This window comes from Diceros bicornis, chromosome 37 (assembly GCF_020826845.1).
Source record: "Diceros bicornis minor isolate mBicDic1 chromosome 37, mDicBic1.mat.cur, whole genome shotgun sequence".
Lineage (NCBI taxonomy): Eukaryota > Metazoa > Chordata > Mammalia > Perissodactyla > Rhinocerotidae > Diceros > Diceros bicornis.
In genome coordinates, this window is record NC_080776.1 from 16,284,268 (window position 1) to 16,308,829 (window position 24,562).

At 38.7% G+C, this 24,562-nt stretch overlaps 1 protein-coding gene across 1 annotated transcript in view; it reads right to left on the reverse strand.

The window, feature by feature from the left end:
* The window catches only part of COL4A4 (collagen type IV alpha 4 chain), a 100,290-nt gene that overhangs the window by 45,009 nt on the left and 30,719 nt on the right, over window positions 1–24,562 (reverse strand). Inside the window, exons 7-23 of the mRNA XM_058533115.1 lie at window positions 23,920–23,988; window positions 22,742–22,777; window positions 21,442–21,504; window positions 21,075–21,110; window positions 20,799–20,840; window positions 19,120–19,200; window positions 18,265–18,318; window positions 17,938–17,997; window positions 17,005–17,049; window positions 16,636–16,689; window positions 15,781–15,850; window positions 14,748–14,852; window positions 11,039–11,203; window positions 8,329–8,422; window positions 7,171–7,330; window positions 2,364–2,436; window positions 1,270–1,376 (exon numbers count right to left, since the gene is read on the reverse strand). Of these exons, the coding sequence (XP_058389098.1) occupies window positions 1,270–1,376; window positions 2,364–2,436; window positions 7,171–7,330; window positions 8,329–8,422; window positions 11,039–11,203; window positions 14,748–14,852; window positions 15,781–15,850; window positions 16,636–16,689; window positions 17,005–17,049; window positions 17,938–17,997; window positions 18,265–18,318; window positions 19,120–19,200; window positions 20,799–20,840; window positions 21,075–21,110; window positions 21,442–21,504; window positions 22,742–22,777; window positions 23,920–23,988 (1,314 nt within the window). The remainder of the gene's footprint in view (window positions 1–1,269; window positions 1,377–2,363; window positions 2,437–7,170; window positions 7,331–8,328; window positions 8,423–11,038; window positions 11,204–14,747; window positions 14,853–15,780; window positions 15,851–16,635; window positions 16,690–17,004; window positions 17,050–17,937; window positions 17,998–18,264; window positions 18,319–19,119; window positions 19,201–20,798; window positions 20,841–21,074; window positions 21,111–21,441; window positions 21,505–22,741; window positions 22,778–23,919; window positions 23,989–24,562) is intronic.

The window sequence follows — 24,562 nt, forward strand, 5'->3', positions numbered from 1 at the left end:
TGTTGCTTATGGTAAAATCAATTCCTGGCTGCAAAATTTGCATCTGGTCTGGAAGAACTATAAAGATCTGTGTGGAGCCCTTGTTGGGGCTTCCTTGAGTGGTGGCTCCTGTAACTGGTAAGTTCTTATGGGGTCCCCACAAGCTGTGCTGTGGAGATAACAGCTCCTGTGGGGAATGAGGCTCTCAAGTCAGGGCTGCTCACACTTCTGCCATATGTGGATCTCATCTCCTTGCACCCCAACTGAATGAACAGCTGCAAGGACTCGCGCTTATTAGGAATGCCTGACACTGCCCTCCTGGCATGTTGAGGATTATGTCTTCTAACCTTCTGAGTAATCTGGTCCCAAATGTGGTCTTTCATAGTGTTGTGAGTCTGGATTATTTTAATGAATCTACGAAGACCCCCCAGGATTCTGTCTGAAGGAGTTCCTGTGAAATCAGAACGTGGTCCTTCCCTATTACAACACTCAGCAGCAGGCAGCACAGTCTGGTGGAAGTAGCCCATGCTTTGGAATAAGGCAGACTGGCATACTCTAAGCCTCCATTTCCTTACTGTAAATTTGGAAAGATAAATGCTCTTCAGAAGACTACTGTTAATGAGTAAACATCTAGCTCAGTTTCTGTGACATTGTGAGCATTCAAAACTACTTCATATAGCCAAGATACTTTAAGTTCCTAAGCATTGGATCATGTCTCAGAGCCTTTTTCTTATGGCTTCCATTACCTACACACGGTCTCCACTCAAAACATGTTTGAAAAATGCAGAAATATCATTTGTCGGTGGGACTTTCCATCAGCCAATATGTCAATTCAGTGGATTTGTTTCCATCAGCCCATATGTCAATTGCAGTGGATTTTCTTTTCTTGCTTGCCACTTTCCCTCATGTGCTTCTTCACCAGGGAACAGAACTGAAGATAATTATCAGGACATGTGCTCTAGCCTCTACCCCATAGAGTCAACTGAACAGACCTCAAATCAGGGGGGGCTTTGTAGATACAAGGGCCCCAGAAAGAAATAAACACCATAAGAATGATACAAAGAATGAGGACAGAAAGTCTTGCTGTAATTCAGGATTTTAAACCATCTGCAATTATGCCTCACATTTTATAACCATCATCTTTTTGTGGCAGTGAATCAAGGGTGACTCTGATTTACAGCATGTTGATACTTACTGAGTTACAGTTCGGTAAATTGAGAAGGGGAAAGTAGATACTTGTGTGACCATATAAGAAAGTGGACTTCTATAACAAGAGAAGAATATACATACTGGGGGTCCTGGATCCCCTTTTTCTCCAGCACGTCCATCCTGACCATGTTGTCCTGGCTGCCCTGGAAATCCTGAGGGCCCAGCAGGACCTCTTTCTCCTTTGTGCCCTAGGAACAAAAGCCAAAAGATATTCAATCCCTTTTCAGCAGTGGGTAAAGTAGAAGGAAACAAAGGATTCAAGATAAAGGCAATGACCTTGACTCTGTGTAGGCTGGGAGAGTCCTCTGAGTGTCTCAGTTGACTAAACTCACACAAAGACAACCATGCAAAAGTTAGAGGGGAGAATGACAAGTTCCAAACCCAGTGAATCTCTTTCTTTGGGAAATGTTCCCTTTCCCATTCCAATAAGGAGGTTGTGAGTGGAGGTGCCAATCACAACAGCAACCTCCCCTTCTTGTGTGATGCCAAACATGGTACTCCGTCCCTTGGCCAAAGTGAATGGGGGAACAGTCTATGGTTGGGCACTTGCCCCAGGCTACTCCAATCCTTCCTGAAAATTTTTTTCTAACTGGAGCTGACAAAGTAGAGGTCTCTTTCATATTTGTTTGTAAGAACTTGGAGCTGCCTGGGGCATGTATCCATAGCCCAGACAAAGCCATCTATGGGGAGAAAATGCAGATGGCACAATGAAAAATGCAAGATGAAGGAGGAGGCTCCTGACGCAGTTGTCCCAGTGCAAACTCTACATCTAACCTTTCAAATTTTGCTTCAGTCAGTCACTAAATTACTTTTTTTTTCCTTAAACTACTTCAAGTTGGATTTCTGTCACTTACAACCAAAATATTCTTGATTAATACAAGATACTATAATGCAGTGAATAAACACTAGGCAAGTCAAAGGAGGTCTTGTGTCAAACCCAAGTTCACAATGATGAGGATGTGAATATATGGCCAAAGGAGCATTTATGAGACAGAAGATTGGAGGCTCAATGTTCACACAACTCTGAAGGGCAGAGAGTATTTTTTTTAAACAACCTCAACAATCCTAAGTCTTATTATAGAATTGATGTGTGGTCACAGGGGAAGTTAATGCAAGAAGATGGTTCGTATATCATTCACAAAATGGCAGGGAGCTAAGTGATTGACTAGGCTCACCTTTAACTCTTGATACAACCATGTCCCCCTTTTCTCCTTTGCTGCCAGGTAGTCCTGAGGCACCAGGTTTTCCCTTGGTGAAAGATAAGAGGAACAAATCAGTTTAATTGTGATGGGTCAAAAATTATTCGTGTACATCTAATCTCTTCTTTCCTTCTAAACCACCTGTTCTAGATTCTAGTTTGGCACTCTTGGTCTCATCTTCCCTGCCTTCCAAGGTGGGTCCTACCTTGCAAAACTGAGATTCTTGAACTACATGTAAAAGCTGGTGGAATCTGATTAAAGCCTGTACCTGAGTCAATGGAAATGTATCAATGTCAATTTCCTGGTTTGGGCAACGTGCTATGGTCATGTAAGATATTGTTGGAGGAAGCTGGGTGAAGGGTACATGGGAAATCTATAATTGTGCAACTTCTTGTGAGTTGTAAAATAAATATTTATCTCAAAATAAAAATTTATAATTAAAATTTTTTTTTTAATTATTTTGGGCATTGGAACATAGAATTGGGAGGAAAGAAGGGAATAAGTTAACCACGAGAGCTGCCACCAGAGCTGAAGGTAGAGGTTTAGGGATGAGTGTGTGATGAAAAACATTGTGATACTGAAGGAAGTTGACGAGCCAGAGAAGGGAAAATAAGAATCTTTGCTGTAGTAAATATATTTCCTCTGTATTGTAAGTAAACAACTAATTTTGGCCAATGAGCTCATCATTTGACCTCAACATTGCTCTGAGATTGGACTATTTGGGTCATGGTTTTGTAAGTGTTACATATTACTGAATATTAAGCCATGTCAAAAATCTGGAAACCTACTGTTGGTATATTAGAGAGGCCAAGCATTCTAGTAAATAGTTATAGCAACACTATACATAGCTTACTTATCTGGTGACCTCAATAATCGAGAAACTCAGACAAGAATTTGGAAGGAGATAAAAATGACTGACCAGACCATTTGCTTTGCTCATACAGATGCCACCCTGTCTTATTTTCATACAATCTAACCACGTGTTCAAGCAAGCTTAATTATATTTTTAACTGGCCTCTACTTGTTCGTAATCAGTGAACTATAAAGGTGAGAAAAAATCAAGCAGTAAGATTGAAGAAGAAGCCAAAAATGCACACAACAAGCATAAAAACTCAAATGGGCAAAATGGTTGGGAGCCATTTAATGTAGAGAAAATATAGCTCCACATACACCATTCAGTACTTCCAAGAACATCACTCTAGAATAGCATCCTGTGTGTAAAATGTCTATGAGGCATCAAAAAGGTGGTTGGAACAAATTTCTTAGTAGACATAGCCAAATTAGACAGGAAAAGAACTTTAGAAATCATAAAGTACTAAAATGGGTTGAGTGTTGTTTTAATTCTTATTTTTATTGTATATGCCAAGTCGTAAGTGACAGTAGGAGAGGGCCAAATCGTATGGCGTACAATATCCGTCCAAGAGACGGATAATGAAAATGTCCTTCTGATGGATAAATTATCAAGATGTAGAACTATTCACGTGGCGGGCTGGCCCCGTGGCTTAGTGGTTAAGTGCGCGTGCTCCGCTACGGGTGGCCAGGGTTCGGATCCCGGGCGCGCACCAACGCACCGCTTCCCCCGCCATGCTGAGGCTGCGTCCCGCATACAGCAACTAGAAGGATGTGCAACTATGACATACAACTATCTACTGGGGCTTTGGAGGAAAAAAAGGAGGAGGATTGGCAATAGATGTTAGCTCAGAGCCGGTCTTCCTCAGCAAAAAGAGGAGGATTAGCACGGATGTTAGCTCAGGGCTGATCTTCCTCACACACACACACACACAAAACAAACAAAAAAAACTATTCACATGGCATATGAACCAATTTCTCTCCAGAAAGAGAATACCAGTGGTGTGCTTAATAAGTAAGACCTTGGTACCCTGGAAGAATGAATACACCCTGGGAGTCTGAGCAGTTTATTAGCCAGCACATTAGAGAGTTAAAACGTATTATGAATTACTCTAATGCTCTGCAGATGTAGAATCTTAAGGACTAGAGTCAGATCACAGACTTAGTTGAGCTAGTAAGAAAAAAAATTACCAGTGCTGTCTTTGGATTTCACGAAAGAGACACTTACTGAGAACCTACAAAGTGCCAGGTGTTTTCTGAGTACTGAAGACACAGCATTTAAGGAGACCATCTTGCCTTCATGGCACTTAGACTATGGTGAAACCAGTGTTGAACCTAAGAAATTCCTGGGGCAGAGGTTCCCAGTTGCTTCGGGATCGAGAACTACTTTTCACAATTCTAAGATCAGAAATCACTAACCATGAGTGTTAATACAACAAAATCTTAGCAACAATAAAAAAGTCCTCTGCCAGGCGTGTACTAGTTATTTTATACACAGTCTAGGTCAGGGACTTTGACCACAGATGCCCACAGTGGCCATGTCCTTCTGAGGGAAACAGTGAGTGGGCGTGGTGAAGATGGGAGCACCCAGACTTCCTCCCACAGGCATGGCCACCTCTCAGCTTCTGGCAGCAGTGGGAAGGCACTGACCCAGTGGTAATGAACTTCCAGTTTCTCAAGGGCAGCCATAAATCTCATATTAATAATAAGCCAGCAGGTCAGATTTAGCCCATAGCAGTTTGTGATATTTGGTTTGCTCTGCAACTCCTCAGGGGCGGTGACCCTGGCCATCTTGTTCACTGGAGTGTACCTTGTAGCTTTCAAAATATATTGCCCAATTGAATATAAGATGAGCGTTGGTATATCCATTTCATCAACGAGGCACTGAAGCTCAGGAAGACTGCAGAGCTCAGAGTTGGGATTTGAAGCTGGGTCTTCATGCTCCTAAGCCCCAGTGTCTTGCACTACAGCATCCTGGTGGGAAACCCCCATCCCAGGGAGCGTTCTCAGACTAAGGCAGTGAATACAAAGCCTTGGTCCAACCACAGAAAAAAATTGCAAAGAATGTAAACCTGCTTCTCTGTTTTCTACTTTCCCACCAATCTGTGGCCGCTGGGGCCAGGCACCAGCTGATGAGACAGGACGTGTATAGAGGAGTGAGAGCACCCATAGTGGTTGTCTGTGGTTCCTTCGTGTTCTCTCCTTCTGTCCATTCCTTCCTCCCTCCTTTCCTTTCATACTGCCCCCTGGTATGAACCTGGTTCCTAACTGTGACCACAATGTGATGAATTAAATGCAGAGAAGTTGTATGGACAGAATCACACACAGAAAAAAGACATCAGATATATGGCCAGTCCAAAGAGGTAAGCCCTTGAGCAAGTGAATTACATAAACCTGAGCCAGGATAAACCTGGATGAACCAGTAATCCACACTGCAAGATGTTAGCTCTGAGAAGCAACTCAATAGGAAATATTTTAGAGCCAATAAAATCTTCATTAAGAAGATTAAGTAGCAACACAAAAAAAATGACTATGATAAAATGTTGAATTCAAAAAGCGACTATAAAATGCAAACTACTTAATAATTGCAACCATGCTCATTCAACATACATGCACTAAGGACCGAGCTCCCCATTGAGTAGACTTTGCAAGTGTGATGAGGATGGTGCACGGAGAGCTTAATCATCACCCTCACTAAAGGCTGTCAGACTGGAACCTCATTCTCATGGGAAAATGGAAAAGAGTACATTGGGGCTGATGGTTAGGCTCCAGGTCACCCCAGGATTAAGCCTCTTAATAAGGAGGGAACAGGAGGGCTGTCTCCAGCCTCCAGAGGAGAGCCCCAGGGGGCAGTGATTTTATTCTGAGGGACAGTTGAAAGGCTGTGCCTCAACCTGGGTCCCTTGTAACTGTCAGCCAATGAGAGCCATTTCAAGATAGATCTCATCCACTCGCTGGCACGAAATATCATGAAAACTCTGACAAAGCCAATACTTATATCTCCAGCCTGGACCTCTCATCCAAATCCTTCACTTGAATATCATCCCACTGCCTACTCGACATCTCCCCTTGCTTATCTAATAGGCACTTCAAACTTTAAATGTCCCCAACAATACTGCTTTCCTTCTCACCCCATGGCTGCTTCTCATGTTGTCTTCCCCATCTTGGCTCCATCCTTTACCTCTCTTCTTCTCATATCCCATGTCCAGTCTATCAGCAAATCTGTTGACTCTATCTTCAAAATATATCCAGAATCCAACCACTTCCCACCACAGCCAGCACTAACATGCTAATCCATCCGCCATCATATTTCGCCAGGATTACTGCAGCAATCTCCCAGCTAATATACCTACTTCTTCCCTTGTCCTCTATGGTCTGTTCTTAGCAGAGCTACCAGAGTGATCCATTTAAAACTAATGTCAGATTATGTGTCTCTCTTCTTAAAACTCTCCACTGGCTGTTCCGTGTCATCCAGAGTAAAAACTCAAATTTAGCCCTCCTACAAAGCCCCATTCTCTGCAACTCCTCCTACCCTCCAGCCATTTCTTTGACTTCATCTCCTCCTGTTCTGTCCCTCAGTCTCTCCACTCAAGCCACACTAGATGGTGATGGCCTTTATTACCATCTGCCATACTGTATATTTACTTGTCTATTTGTTATATGGTATATGTCCTCCCAAAAAAGTAGAGGTCCCAGGAGGGCAGAGACTGTCGTCTGGTCCCTACTGTAACCTCAGCACCTAGAACATAGTAGGTACTCAATAAATATTAGTTGAATGAATGAATGAGTGAATTCAGATTTTTTTTGGTCATTAATATATCTATAGGTTCAAAACATTAAAAATATATAACACTATAAATTAGAAAGCGGTATAATTGAATTCTATCTCTGTCTCTTGGAACTAGAAAGATTGTTACTGGTAAAAGTTACTCACTGGTGACCCTGGAGATCCTTCTGCACCAGGAGGGCCCGGGTAACCTTTTTCTCCAAGCCACCCAGGGAGCCCCAAGTCTCCCTTATTACCCTGCCTCCCAGGAAGTCCTGGAGGGCCTGGTGGGCCCATGGGACCGGGCTGGCAGGCACAGAGCCCCATGCTTCCTAGACAGAGGATAAAAGGCAGCTTTGTCATATTTCCTTTATTTCCCAATAAAGGCTTTACTATACAAAACCAACAGTGAAAATAAGAACAAAAAGGGTCTGATGTACACGATTCTTATCACAGAGAATTGATAATGTGTGATGTGAGGGGCATGGGGCATGATGTGCGGGTACCTAGGCATGGTCTATGTGGGGTGGGTATACTGTTTCTAGACAAACGGGGTGTTTTGTGTCTTAATAAACTCATCCTGACAAATTCTAGTAAAAAAGGTAATGTCCAATTCTACTGAAAAACTTTAAAAATAAGGAATCTTCTTATTTTTAAAAGTTTAAAAGTCTCTTATTTGATTCCTACTAAAAAAAGTCTCTTAGTTGGTTTCTGCTGAAGAAACAAAAACAAAAAAAATGGTTAGAACATAAACTCCAAACGTTTGGAGAATCAAAATAATATGCAAAGAGGAATTATTGACTGCATTGCATATTACAATTGTTAATTCACTACAATGCATTTCCTAATCATCGAGACTTTTAGTCTAAAAAAAAAAGTCTATAGGATAGTCAAAGTCCTCAGCTCTCAGACCCACCTGACTCAGTTGGTCAAAAAGACACCAAACAATTTAGGATGGAGAAGCAAAGAGCCATAGGTATTTGATGAGTCTGGGAAATATGGGACCCACAGAGAGAAACTGAAATAAAAGATCAATACTATCCTATTTCTGCTTCTTTCAAGGAACCAAGAGGAGCTCGTGAAAAAGGTCACCACTTTGAGGAAAATTCCATGGCCAGTAAGTGTCTTCTTCATACATGAGATACGAGGATTTGACTTTTTGGTGAGTTCTAATCACATCATAAGCACATAATGAGATGGAATACTCACAGAGAGTAACTAAGGTGAGTAACAATTCTACATGAACTGCTATCTCATATATTTCATAAGTGCCTCCCAATCCTCCATATGTTGTAATCTTCTAGAATTTCTACTTTTGATGCATACTTGCCTTTTTCTCCCTTTGAGCCTCTTCTTCCTGGAGGACCCACTTTGCCTTTCATTCCTTGTGGTCCAGGGTGCCCAACACTACAATATATAACTTTACAGTGGGGAAAGGGATGGGCAGAGAGAATCACAGTTTTTGTGAATATCTTCTATAGAACAAGTAGAAGTGTCTCTTGCACTCACATTTTCCTCTCAACCCCATTCTTTCTTCCATTCCTTTCCTATGATTCTTTCTCTCTGATATAAGAATATATACAAAAATAGACCATACAATTGTCACAGCATGTTTCTGCTACCATAACCTTGATAAAGCCATCCCTAATCTCAGCCCTAATTTAGTGGGTTAAAGACCAACGTAATAGGCAACAAAACAAACATACCAAAACAAAACAAATAAACAAAAAAATTAAGAGTAAATGTACAGCAAAGATCTTTTTTCCTCTTCAATTATCAATAATTACCTAATGAAGAAAGCATGGAGGAGAGCTTGTAAAACAAAAAAATCAGAGACATCTGGTTAAAGACAACAGTTAAAGACAACAGACAAAATGCAAACAATAAGTTCTTTATTTTCCTTAAATCTCAGTAAAATAACAGAAAGTAAAAGAATATCATAAAAAGGCATAAGCCTGCAGGACAAAGAAAAATGGAAAAGAAACAACAGCAGAAAATGTGAAAGGACTTAGCAGAATCTAAAAAGCTGAATTCTAAGCAGCCAATGGGGAAAGCAGAGAAAGAACACAATTTACATGGGAAATCTCTCCCAAAGTTCAGGAATTGGTAACTCTGAAGTAGAATGACAGTAGGGCCCAAAACAGGATGGTTGGTTAAAGAAAGAGTTAAACCATAATATCTTCTTCTCAAAAATTGCAGCAGGAAAAAACAACAACTCCTTACAATTGGAGGAAACAGACAATACAGTAAGCAGAAAACTTTAAAAGAAACTTTATCATTAAAAACGCAGATGAGGGAGGGCATTTCATCCCTGAAACATGAACAGGCTGCTGCAAAAGGAAGCATTAAAAGAAAGCAACAACAAAATCTTTGGAAATTAAAAAAAATTGATTATGAAAGCAAAAATTTAAAAATTCAGGAGCAGAGTTAGAAGACGGAGTTGAGGAAGTCTACCAGAAAGTGTTACAGAAAAGTAAAAAGGTGAAGAATAATAGAATAAAGATTAGAAAAAGAGACATGTAGGATTGATTCTCTAACAGACAAATATATTGAGTCCAGAAAGAGAAAACTGGGGAAAAAGTAGAGGAAAGAATATCTTCAAAGAAATTCTTCAATAAATTTTTCCAGAAATGAAGGATTTGTGTTAAATTGAAACTGCTCACTGAGTGCCTGCAAATAAATGCAAATGTATCCACACAGCGGTAAATCATTGGGAAATTTAAGGGCACTGAAAACAGAAAAATTCCTATAAACTTTCAGAGAAAAAATAGAACTCAAACAAAGGCTCAAATATCTAAATGTCAGTGGACTTCTCGGTAACAACACTAGAAAACAATGGAAAATGCCTTCAAAAACCTGAAGGAAAAATATTTCCAACCTAAAATTTTATACTAAGCCAAACTATCAACCAAATTCCACAGCAGAATAAAGGCATTTTCAGGCAGTTAAGATCTCCTAAATTTACACACTTTCTCAGGACATATAATGAGGGAGTAAACCATTGAAAGAAATATATGAGTTGTGGGAAACAAAGGGACCCAGAGAGACAGAGACAAAGACAGAGAGAGAAAGAGAGAGAGAGAGAATTCCCAGGATAATGGTGAAGAGAGATCTCAAGAGAGTCTCAACAGCAGTTTAAAATTACAACCTGACCTCATTTGAACAGATCAAAAAGCTCCAGGAGAGATTTATCCATGGAGATAATACTGATAGAATATTGAATGAGTTAGAATTCATGATTAGGATATTTATACAATTCTAGATGGTTTGACGATGAATTAGCAATAAGTATATTGAAAACCAAGCAAACACGTAGACAAGAAAATTAGACAATTATTAACACAATGTTGTGCTGAATAAGTAATAATACATATTATTATATGGCTGAACTAGTGAATAGCATTTATATAGCCCTTCGGTGTAAACACTGAATCTTTATTTAACTAAGATTATGATAATAACTATATTGATAGGTTGTGGGAGTGGAAAATGTGCACATGTGTGGTAGGGAGGAATGAAAGAGAGCTAAATTCATCTTCTACAGAGAGAAGTCAAAAGATGATGTTCAAACTGAAAAATTAAGAAATAGCAATACAAGTATGTTAAATGGCAATATAGAAGCAAATAACAAAAGATCCAGCTAATTGTGTGAGAAATAATCACCCCTAGGGAGGGAGGACTAGGAGAAGGGGTTGCCTGGGATGGCAGTTCTTCACAATAAGCTTCGTAAAACTGTTTGACTCTTAAGCTAGGTCCCACGTATAACTCTGATAAAAATGAAAACTACATTTAAAAAATAAAAATTGTATTAATTTACAAAATTCTATCATCACACTTAAATCTCAACCAAATATTTCCACTATACTTCGATGATAGTCCAACATCCATTTATTCTTTTGTACTATTAAGAATACTAAGTTGGCTCATGAAATATTAGATAACTTTTGAAAAATCTGGAAAGTCACATTTTCTGAATGACACTGCAAACATCAAATGCAACATAAATGTTAAGGAATGTGAATGAAGAGCACTTTACCATCTGATCCTGGAGGTCCCTGCAGCCCTGGAGCTCCAGGCAACCCAGGTGGTCCTGGGTTCCCTGATTTTCCTGGAGCAGAATCAGCTCTCCCAGGAACACCAGCTGCCCCTGGAAATCCTGGATGACCAGGAAACCCTCGTGGCCCAGGGGGTCCCATCATGCCTCCAAGAGAAATCAACAATGAATACCACATATACTCTCAGATTACACTTTCCTGTAGAAGAAATCAAATCAGTACATTCTTCCCTAGGCTGTGGAATTTTTTCAAGGAAAAAAAAATGTAGTTAAAAAATAACTGACTATCCTAGCCATCAAAATGCCTCACCTTCTTTGAAACAAGCACATCAGTGGAAACAAACAAGTTTGGGGAATTAGATTTTCTTCCCTTTTCCCCATTCTTTACGGTTACTGGGAAAGAAATATACATTATTTAATTGAAATTATTTTTTTCAATCTTTCCACCTTGATAACTTGGTAATAATAAAACATATTAGCACATTTAGTGAATAAAAATATGGACTCACATAATCATCTACATAGGACATAAAATACCATAGCAACCTTGCTTGGTGGGGAGCATAGAGGTGCTAAATTTGAACCTGGCCTCTCCCTCTCCAGCCACTGGTACTTAAGTAGGTTACTTATCTTCTTTAATCCTCTATATCTACCTCAGAGGGTTGTTATGAGATTAAATAAAATAATCCACACAAGGAGCTTAGCGCAATATCTGGCAATAGCACGCACTCTGTGAACGATTAGATGTTCAGTGTGTTCAGAGGAGGTCAAAGCCAGTAATGCCACAGCAGCTAAATCCTATTTCCTCTTGACATCCTACTCCTCCTTGCTGGTGGCTTTGGCTTAAAGACAGCTGGAAGCCTTCAAATGAGAGTGAACACTTCTCCTAGCTGCTTCTTAAGCATGCCTGGTTCCAGAATCTCTCTGTGGAAGACTGTCATTTTCAAAGATGGCCGCCACAGTAGCTCTTGCCTCTGACGCTCCTGTAGACTTGACACTCTCATACCAAGAGGTTGAATGTGCCCCTCCCCCTGAATGTGGCAGGCTTTTGTGATTGTGTGGACTAATGGAACATGGCGGGAGCGACACTAAATGGTTTCCCAGGCTAGATTATTCAATGTGATTCAGCTTCCACCTTGTGAGCTGAAACACTGGGGAATGAAGTCCTGACCCACCATGGAAGCATCCTCACTGCTCTGAAGCCACCAGGCTGTAAGGAAGCCTAAATTAAGTACAGAGCCACACAGAGAGGCCGTGAGACTACACGAGAAATACAGAAGAGAGATGCCCGGCCAGTCCTCACGTTCCAGTTCCAGCCACTGTATGGCTGGATATGGAAATCCCTGATCTAGAATTGCTCAGCTTAGCCCTTTCTGAATTCAAAAACTGCAGAAAGAGTGAAGGGTAATATACTGATTGTTATTGTTTTAAGCCACTAGATTTTAGGTAATTTGTTCAGCAATAGACAGCTGAAACCTTGTCAGTAACCACTAATGGAGCACACTAGTTAAATTCATGGCTTTCATTATTGTGTGCATATGTGCTGGGGCTTTACATATATTTTCAAACATTATCTTTACTCCTCAAACAACCCTGCAAAGTTTGTACCTTGTAGATGAGGCACAGAAAATTTAGGCCAAATATGAGTAATAATAAAAACAGCCAAGACAGTGAATCTTTACTAAATGCCAGGCTGTATTCTAAGAACCGTATGTATATTATGTCTTTCAACTCTAACAAGAACTCCATTTTGCAGATGAGAAAACTGAGGCACAGAGAGGTTTAATCAATGTCTAAGATCACACTGCTGGTAAGTACTGGAACATGGAATGTCTATGCCTAGTGTAAACACATAACTATTTCAGAGGAAAGGCGGGGATTCAATCACAGGGGCCTGACTCCAAAACTCTACTTATCTCGTCGTGAATACTGTAGATGATTATAAAATAAAATATGTATAATAAAGGCTATATACATTGGTGTACTTAAAACAGAATGAAAGGTGCTCCTGTGGACTTGGCAGCCATCTTGTGTCCATACTGTTCCTAAGACCTGACTCGGAATCTCTACAAACAGTCATTGGATGGACCTGGATGCTACCTGCTGTCTCATCCCCGTGCCAGGAAGAATGCTCAACTACCTTCCAACAAGGAGAATGAGTTACAGGGTATAGCATATCGCAGCCTTGACCACCCATTTGTAGAGCATCAAATTAATGAAGTTGTGGCCAGGCCAGCATTAATAACTTTTTTTTTAAAGAGTGGAATAGAAAATAGAGTGCATCGTATACCCAAAAGGTATTATTTTATGAAATTTGTGTTTCAATCATATGTATATGAGGGTAGATATATGCGTGCATAATGTAACGTAAATGCAATATAATATAAAATGTATTTCTTAACAGTGGTTTGTGGTCAAAATATGAGTTAATTCTTTTTTAAAAAGTTGGTGGAATTAAGAGACTTCCTGTCATATTTAGTTTTGAATCTGCTATAGACATGAGTTACTTATGCCCACTGGGTTTTGATTTCAATCTGCTGGAGGCACTATTTTATTATAAACAAGCCCAAAAGGAGAAATCTAAGACCAGAGTCTAGTGCTTCCGGACCAACAGAGTCCTTGATATGATCTATGTTGTCCTGGATCAATCAAGCCAAGGCAACTATATCTAAAGATTAAACGCACTAGACAAAGCTTTACTACCTTTGTGGTCATCAGAACCTACAAAGTGGAAGCTAGATTCGTGTAAGAGTAAACAAGAATTTTGCGGTTAATGCTTGAAGATCTCAGGAAACTTTTTACTCCTTAGTAAATATAACAAGAGACACAGACTGGATAAAATTACATTTATTCAAGACTTTTCTCCTCACATGTTTAATCAGTTCTCCTGGGTTCACAGAATGCAAATATCCTCTAGACTTCTATTCCTAATCTTACTAGGAATATTAACCAGCACAGTACTTGAAGGAGTTCAAAGTTCTTATGTCAATAGAATTCTTTCCCAGGCTCTTCATCAAATATTGCCATGAGCTATAGGGGTGGGTTTTTGTTTGGGTGGGGGGTGGGGAGGCAGGTACTGTTGTTTTTTGTTTTTGGCAGTGGGGGGAGAGGGCTGTTTTTTTATTGTTTTTTTTTTTTTAACTAAGGCTGAATCAAACTTTTCTTTTTAATTAACAATTTGTATTTCCACATTTCATGTAGGAGATTTAAGTTGGGTTCTTGGTGGATAACTAAATTTTAATAAGTAGATGTCAATGAAGAAAGCCTTCCAAGAGGGTAGAAAAACCTAAAGAAACACTCTAATCTTAGCAGTGGTCTCCAAACTTTATCTGCATGTGATACTCTTGTGGGAAGCATGTTATACATACATATTCCTCATCGCACCCCTGAGATACTGATTGAATATTTCTGAGGTACAGCCCAAGAACCTGTATTTCTTCCAAGTGATTAATTGGTTTGAGTTCAGTGGTTCTTAACCCTGGCTGTACATTGGAAATACGGGGGCACTTTTATAATAGCAGATGCCTGGGCCCATCCCCCAGAGAGCCCAACATTCTTGGTCTGGAGTAGACATAGCCATCGGTATTTTTGAAACGCTCCTGAGGTGATTTCAACATTAGCTAGAGTTGAGAACTGCAGGTCTGGATGAGAATGTAGGAAACCTGGCACATAAAAGCCAGTGGATTCGTACCTGCACAGGCTTCCCCTGGTTCACCTGAGTGACCGGGGGGACCAGGTAGTCCAATATCCCCAATTTCTCCATAGTTGCCAGGGAACCCTGGATCTCCTGGAAGGCCTGTCAAAAATAATAACACGTGAACATAATGAATGTACATATACATTTTAAAATTTACACACAATTACTTTTTGTGAGGCTTGGTAAAGTACAACTAGGAGACTGGTTTGCAGTTTTCACCACATTGAAAATGCAATATCTTAGATATGAAACCCTTCAGCTGCCTCTCCTCTGCAGACACATGAACTCTGAGTGGCACTGTCTTTGTCATTGATTTAGGCCACTCTTTTCTTGGAAAAGCACCTTGGTAGGTCTTAGTCAAATGGTTTTACACATTTTTCAGCAATTAAAAAAACCTGTTTTCTGCAAGTTGATATAATAAAAAACCCAGCCTATAGTTTACATACTAAAATAAAATTTGATGTCTAATGCCAACAGAGATCATCCAAGATGCACATCTCTACCTGCCCTTGCATAATTATATATCCCCCAAAAAGTTCATCTATTTAGCACAGATATTTCTACCGGCACTTGTATAATTATATATTTACCGTCAAGTTCATATATTTAGCATGCCTAGTGTGCAAACTACCGAAATACTGGGCCAGACTCTTCTGTCACGGCCACTCAAATCCCATTTCTTTTCTTTTTTTTTTTTTGTAAGGAAGATCAGCCCTGAGCTAACATCCATGCCAATCCTCCTCTTTTTTTGCTGAGGAAGACCGGCCCTAAGCTAACATCTATTGCCAATCCTCCTCCTTTTTTTCCCCAAAGCCCCAGTAGATAGTGTATGTCATAGTTGCACATCCTTCTAGTTGCTGTATGTGGGACTCTGCCTCAGCATGGCCAGACAAGCAGTGCGTCAGTGTGCGCCCGGGATCTGAACCCGGGCCGCCAGTAGCGGAGCATGTGCACTTAACTGCTAAGCCACGGGGCAGGCCCCTCCCATTTCTTAATAATCTATGAAAAAAGTGAACAGAACACAAACCTTTGAGTGGAAGAGGTGGAGTTGCCAAAATACCTGGTGGTCCTGGGTTCCCACGGTCTCCAGGATCCCCCTGAAAAATTCATTTATTTGCTTTTCTTAGAAATGCTAATATTTTTCTCATGTTTCCTGGTACTAAATAAATATTTAGGACCATGAGTGCATTCATATAAGAAACAAAACTTATAGGCTGACTAGAGAAATGAATGGTCCATGGAGGTCTAGGAGGAACAAAGTTATCCAACCTCCCACCTACTAGCAAAAGTAAAAAACTAACTGGCAAAGTTCTCAAAAAGAGAAAAAAACTTAAATTGCAAAAAATTATTCCATGCCCATAAATTAGATACCTCTGAAGCCATGAAATTTCTCAGATATACCAGGAGCATTAATGTCTAACTTGGCACTCTAGGACAAATAGTTTATTCACGTACAAGATCTGAATCTACCTTTATTTTAGCAGCAAATATGGTCCCCATTAATTGTGTCCCCTTAATGCTACCATGGTTTGCCCCAAGCAAGTGCCAAATGTGAGGTCACAGAGGTTACAAAGGAAAGAAAAAATGCCTTGGTGGTGAGAGCAGAGAGCTCTCCATAGCTCGCTCTGGTTTCTAATCTTGATACAAGATGATCCCCATGGAATTTTTGAAACTTTCATTATTATTCACTTTCAAAAGGATCATTTCTCAAATGTAATATGTAATCATTCCAACATGCATTAAAATAATATATACAAAATTAACTGTCTCTTTGAAAAGTTACATTTTTCAATGATTCTTTGCATTTTTTAGAAAATAAATTAGATAACAAAAGGGATATAGAATTTTACCAGACTAAACTCAAATAGGCTCACTTTTTTACCTTTGCGCCAAGAAATCCAAATGGCCCAGGCTCTCCAAACAGTCCTGGTTCCCCCTACAAATAACCAAACATGCCTTTTTTTAAAAAAATGTGAATGGGTGACAAATTATCTCACTCTTGTTTAATTTGAAGGAAACATGCTCACTGAGATTCTGTGCAAAATCTTAACACTGCTTTTGGGTTGCATCAGACAGTTTTGTATTTTAGTTTTTGCAGCCACAGCTAAATTATGCAATTTATAAAATGAATGTGTTTCTCTTTCCAATTGCTGTGTGTGTGTTTGCATGCAATAGTACAACTTTTGAATGATACTGAATTGCATCTACTAATGAAAATGTATTTATCATCTTTACAATAATGTACATTTACCTTTAATCCCGGAAAACCTGGAGATCCATAGGAACCAGGGTCACCCTAATAAATTCACAAAAATCAACACAAGCAGAATTAAATAAAAATGCATGAACCAGTTCAATGCATCATTCTTTACCTTACGAGATTGCTCCATGGATATTTAATCTTGTCTGCAAAGGTGGTTGAATAAAAGGAAATAAATATAAAATAGATTCCATTTCTTTATAAGATTTGCTATTTTCATTGATCTTTAGTCTTATTCAAAAAAGTCATGTCCTTGCCAGTGTTTTAAATTAAGAACAAATTTTTGCTGCTGTTGTTCCATTTTAATTTATTTAACTTAATTCTTGCACTGGGCTAAATATCTTTGAAAGCATTGCAACGTAATTTGTCTGGAGATTAATAGTTGCTCTATGCATTATCAGCAATAAAAATTACCACAGAAGCCAATGTTGTCCCATTAAGTACTAAATCCAAAGCCAAATAAACTCAGTGCCCGTGCCCGCTGGCATCTGGCCCCCATAGTGACTCTATGGATGGGGAGCCCATGAGTGACATGTGTGGTGATGTTTGAGGCCTAATGCTGTGGTTCTTTTCTAGCTACTGCCCCGAGATCAGTACCTTCTTTTATCAAATAGGCTTAAATGAACAATTCCAAGCTACTGTCACGCTGACCCTGACCCAGGCAGAAAATGTCACAATCCTGTTACTTCCTGCCAATTCTTGCACCTTCTGCTTGCCTGTTTTATCTAAATGACATCAATGGAAGGGATGTTCCATTGGGACATTTAGCTATTGCACAATTCTCGTTGTCCAAAATACATTGTTCCTATTTGCGATAATCTCCGCTTTTGAGTTCTCAGAAATATTGATCTGGTCTTATTAAAAATGTCACCGAGAAATGCCTCCAAACTCACTGAAGTTAAGGACCGCATGAATGATCCTTACCCGAGGTCCTGGGAACCCAGGAATACCTTTCTCTCCTTTTGCTCCAGTGCCAGGTTCTCCCTTAAAGAGATGACAATAATTTTGTGAAGTGTATGCAATATTTCAGCAATATGGAATGCAAAAACAAAATAAGAAATAAAAATTATGGCCAGTAGCTTAAAGAAAACAACTCCTTCAGAAGAGACGCCTTACAGGATTAGGATAAAATAGTAAAAAATTCTAGTAATATGTATTAACGTTTAAAGCAATGATCAATACCGTGCAAAAAAAATTTTTTTAATTAAGATAGCACATCATACAAATTAAAAAAGTACTTAAATAAACTACCTTGGGTCCAGGTGGTCCAGGAGGTCCCATCATTCCAGACATTCCTTTTATACCCTAAAAATCACAATGGATACAATCTGACTCATTCTTATTTAACATACTGAATGTCATCTCTTTCCGAAATTACCTTTTTCAAGAACCATTTTACTAATTTTTTTAATAAAGGATTATTCTTCAACTGTTGCTAATTAGCAACTAAGATTCCAGCACTTATAAACCGGACACTCTTCAGGCCAGTTCTGCGAGAGGTGTAGGGTCGTGGGGCACAGGGGTGGGCCACCATGGAAGCAGGGCGGCAGACGCAAGCTGGGAACGTAGCCATCGAGAGGGGAGGCTCATTTTGAGCAAGGTAGTGAAATTTAGTCCAGTAACTGAAAATCAACAGCAGAATCTGCACGTGGCATCGATCACATCCGTGCTGGAGGCTGACAGAGGGATTATTCTTTGCCAAGAGTATATTGCATGCTCAGTTCTATGCATCTGTTACCTTTTCACTTATCAAAACATCAAACCCATATGTAACATCTACAGGACAATTGGACTTCCCGTCGTCTTTTCAGTCCACATATCAAAGACAACATTAATGGGGGGACTATACTTTGGAGGACGTGTCGCAATTTAGCAGCCCAAGCTAAGTCTGCGACTCAGCAGCTGGGTCAACATGAGAGCACTACTAACCTTTCCAAGCCTCATTTTCCAACTCTGTGAAATGGGACTAATAGTACCAACCTGTTAAGGTTGCTTTGGGATTAATGCAGTGATGCCTATAGGTGCTCAGCACTTTGCTGGCACAGATATGTGTTCAGAAAATGTTGGCTATTACTACTTTGCCAACGTATATGGATTGGGAATTACCTTTTCTCCTTTATAGAGACTAGCATCGGGTGGCTGCACCAATAGAGTGGGTCCAGGGGATCCTTGCTGGCCAACCTCACCCTTTAAAAAAAATTAAGATAATGAGAATTTCAAATTAACTTTATTTTGAAATAAACTTTGAAAGAAAGAAGACTTTCACTCGTATATTGTGATGTGATGCTTACAATCCTGTGTGTCATAGATTTAAAATAAAAATCATGACAAATACATCATGTAATTTCAAATATTTATTGCTTTTCATTAGTAGTACATACTTATTATTAAAAATAAATTTTAAAAATAAAAGTGATCCATGATCCTACCATTTGAGGTTAATTTCTATTACAACTTTGGTATAGTTCTTTGTGGTGTGTGTGTGCTTGTGTTTATGTGAGTGTATATACCTGTGTTTATACACGTGTATATGTGTATATATACATGTATATGCATAATGTGCATATGTACATACATGTATATGTGATTAAATGGTGTGTTAAACATAATTTATAATATATAATCAGAATACTATATAATAATACATAAATATAATTTAAAATATAAAATATAGTTTATATTTTACTAAAATTTTAAATCATTTTATATTTTTCTAACACTATTTTTTGCACATTTTCCTATTACAGTAGAAATTTTTCAAAAATCTGATTTTTAATGCCTATACAATAATCTACCATAAGAATATACTATCACTTATTAAACCATTCCACTCTGGTTAGATTTAGGTTATTTCTAATTTACTTTCGATAATATTTTAAACCTCTCTGTATAAAATCATTAGCACAAAATTTTCATTTATGTCATTATAGATGTTTATTCTCTCGAAGAATAAAATGTTCCTTGAATTGGTTTTGCCACGATACAAACATAAATATTTACCCTTAATTAGAAGATAATTATTTTGTACTTCTCTGAATATTTCTATTATTCTGCACTTAGAATTATCTTCCCCTCTTGTGTTGTAGTTGAGAGCAGGCAGTAGAGCAGATCACCTATGCTTACAAGCTAGGTCCTTACTGACCATGTTACTTTGGGCAAGTTCCTTAAAATCTCTCTTACCCATGGTTTCCTTAATTCCTCTAAATCTTACTTTCTTGCTCTGTGAAATGAGGATTATAATACTGCCTACCTCAAAGTATTACTTTATGGAATACATAATGCACAGGAAATGCTTACTACTTACCACATAGAGTGGAACAAAGTAAATCCTCAAATATATAATTATTAAAACCATCCATGTTTTTGACAAATGGGATTTGGAAGTGAACAATACTGTTTCAAGTTTAAATGAAAAAACACAACCAATAATTCAACCTCTACCTAAACCTGGGAAATGACAGAAGAACAGGGAGTTTAGGGACACTGGTTGGTTTTTCTTTTTTCTTGATGTACCCTAGTACCTAACACAGTGTTGGTGTGGTAGCGGCTCTAAAGATATCTGTTGTGTGTATAAACAACTGAAAAAATGCATAAACAATACATGAGTTAATGTGTGACATGGATTGGTAAAGGTAACCATGCTTATTCTTGTAGTTGGAATAAATCTGAACAAAAGATCAGTGACGAGATGATGAACACAAGATAAGTGATCACCAGAACAGCCTCCACAACCCAGGAGCACATACATTTTAACATCTGCTCCTCGTGCAGAAGGGCATTCTTACCGGGTCTCCCATTTGCCCCTTTACTCCCACGCCAGGATTACCCTGGAAAAGAAAAGAAAAAAAAATCTAATTGCTTTTGAATATTAAAAAAGTAATTACAAGCAAGTAAAACTTCTGGTTAAGCAATTTGTTGAAGTTTATTAAATTCTGTGGGAAGTCTAATAACAGGAAAGACATAATTCTGACAAGTATCAGAGGTCACTTTTTCCATTGTACATGAAATTTACACGAAATCTACATGTATTTTATTTGTGTATTTTATTCATGGCCACCTACCTTCAAACCTGGACTCCCAGGATGGCCTGGAGGTCCCTAAATCAATGGCAAAAACACAAAAATCAAGTATTAGTCACAGAAATTAGAATTTTTTCTATGTTGGTTGCCACAAGTTCCTCTTTAGGAAACCCTTAATTTTAAAACATTCAGGATGGACTTTCTATCATAGCTGGGCTGCTTTTTACCCAAGGGTGACCTCTGCTTCAAGATGGACTCATACTGATAATGGTGGGTCTGCGCTGGTTCATCAGGTGATAATATCTCAAAAAACCCAAGACTGACCCAAGACTGCAATTTTTCTTTTTTTGCTTTATTTAAATGTCAGGTCAGCATTTTTAGGGGACAGAATGAGCAGTGCTGTACTTACTGCTAACCCTGGCTCTCCTGGATATCCCATTGGGCCCACTGGTCCTCTTGCACCCCTTGATCCCTAAACATGAGAAAAATCAGAGCATTCATTACCAAAAACTGTAATCATCGTACACAGCAAGAGCTACATACGTTGCCAGGTGATAAAACCCTCCAAAGAAAGCACGGTCCCGGACACATGTGCCCTGCTGGAACATCTTGGACAGCAGCTCTGACACAGCCGTTGAAAGGTCTCTAGTGGCAGCAGCATCTGGTAGGTGTGACAAACTCCTACATTTAGGATTAAATTAGGACCCAGAGACCAATGTACTTGTTTATAAACATATCTTGTAATACCAAAAGTAGAGAATAAAGAAAACTTACTAGCCACTCCTAAGTTCCATACATGTTATAATTTTGACATACATCAGGATGCTTTTAAAATATTAATATTAATGAACATTAATTAATATTAAAATATGAATGTATTTATGCTCTTTAATATATTCTTTAAACATGCCCTATAAGATCAATGTGAATAGAAATGTTGTGCCCAGTTCAAGATCAAGGCGATTCAGCCATAAACAACTTTCTGCAACACGTAAGTTGTGGCATAATAACACACAAATTCACAAGGAAAGTTATAGCTGGGCACTCCTGGAAGTGTGGAGAGAGGCCCTCTGTTCTTCCGCTAACTCTGCCCACGTCAAATGATTTGTGAGTGTGCAATGAAATTGCCATGTCCCAGAGGATGAATTGGTATTTACTTTAACAGCGAGAGCAAGGTATTTCATTGAGCACATAGAGCTGAGCTTCAGGAGTAGTAAGGAAACCAACCTGGGTAAGTAATCCTGTCTGCAGCCAGAAGTTACCAGGCAAAATTGTAGGTTAATCATTGGGAGGCAAAATTGCTTTCAATTTTATTCTTGTAGACATTGATAAATTTCCACTTGACACATATCAGTGAAGCTTCTAAGCTGACTTATCTTCTTAAATATTAAATGATTATATATGCCTGAGAAATGCCAAATGATCATTAAAAGATAGAAGAGGAAGGTAAAAGGAAGCTTGCTGAGATTCAAGGATGGTTCCATGGGCATACAACCTGTGCAGACACATAGGGTCTCACGCTTGATTTAATGCTCTGCTGTCACCATCTTGAAATTCTTAATAATTTTTGCACGAGGGATCTACATTTTCATTTTGCATTGGGTGGGCCCCACAAATTATGTAGCCAGTCTTGCTGGTATACAAACCAGTGGGGACCATAGGCAATTTGAGGAGCAAATAGAAGTACATTGCCTGCTCAGGAGACTTACTGGTAAGCCTGGAGGTCCTGGGTCCCCTCTGTCACCCTGCAATAACAATGATACATTGCTTTAGAAGAGTTACACCATTTCCCCAAAACACACATAAGATAAAAGTAAAAATATACACAGGGATTATTTGGACTGTCTACCTGTGAAGTCTGTTCAATCTTTCAATATTGAAAAGACAATTATGAAAGGGCTCTATGGAGGTGATGTTCTGTCTCCATTCTTAGGCTCTGAATTCTACTTCTACTAATTGTAATTCTGCTTCTACAAAATGAGAGAAATACTGCTGGGGTCCTGACAACATGGAATCAAGATGAGATTTCATCTTTCAGTTTAAAATGTTCTAGGGGCCAGCCCGGTGGCGTAGTGGTTAAGTTCACATGCTCCACTTCAGCAGCCCGGGGTTCGCGGGTTCGGATCCCGGGTGCGGACCTACACATCGCTCATCAAGCCATACTGTGGTGGTGTCCCACATACAAAATGGAGGAAGATTGGCACAGATGTTAGCTCGGGGACAATCTTCCTCAAGTAAAAAGAGGAAGACTGGCAACAGATGTTAGCTCAGGGACAATCTTCCTCACCAAAAAACAAACAAACAAACAAAAACACAAAAGCATTTAATTTACCAAAAATAGTGCTATAAGGTTTCCATAATTTTCAAGTTCAATAGTGGTGACTTCTATTATACTGGATAGCAAGTATTAATATTGCAATATTTTATCTACAAATAAACGAATGGTTCTCAACCAGGAGTGATTTCCCCCCAGGGGACATTTGGTAATGTCTGGAGATACTGTTGGGGGGTTGGGGGGACCCTACTGGCATCTAATGGGTAGAAGCCAGAGATACTATTCAATATCCTACAATGCACAGGTCAATCCCTACAACAAATTATTATCTGGCCCAAAATGTCAATAGTACCAAGGTTGAGAAACCCTGAAAAAAATGTATCATTGCAACTCTGCAAGAATAGTTGAGAAGCAGTGGAATTTTACTGCCAGGGCAACTAACGCCAGTGTGTTCACACAAGAAGTATGGTGCCATCCTAGAAGGTCAGGGTAATGATAAAAACCAGTGTGCTCAGGACACTTCAAAAAAAATCTCAATCCATGTCTTTCCTGTGTGGGTTTACCTATGCACAAAAAAGATTTTTTTTAACCCACCATGATCATAACACTTACCTGAATACCTTTAATAGCACCAAAAATGAAGACTGAATTTCCTTTTTCTCCATTTTCCCCAGGAAGGCCCTGAAAATAAAATATTCACTTAAGAGGGGAAAAAAAGGCATATTACTATTTCAGTATTTTCTTTTCTATATGAAATATTACTCACAATTAAATTATCATTATAATCATATTTCACTGGTGGATATTTCTTTATTCTCTTCATTATTATTATCATCCAAAGCTTCTCATATATATTTATTCAATGTTCAGTTAAGATCTATTAAGGAATCTCCTAAGACATAACATAATATAATATAATATAATATAATATAATATAATATAATATGTGTATATTATATGTAATATGTATATATACACATATATTTATATATTATCTTATGTAACTGAACTTGAAAATATATTATGTTAATTTATATCATATTATATTTATATAATATATGAATATATTTATAGCTATTTGCTAATTATTCAGCAGGAAAATTGTATTTTTCTTCACAACACAATGCACATAATACTTGTACTACTAAGTAAATAATTTTGCACTTGTCAGCTAATAATTTATGCCCCAGAAATAGTAAAAACATTTACTTTATTCATGTCAGTATTTTTATTCAAAATAGAGCCTATGTATCCT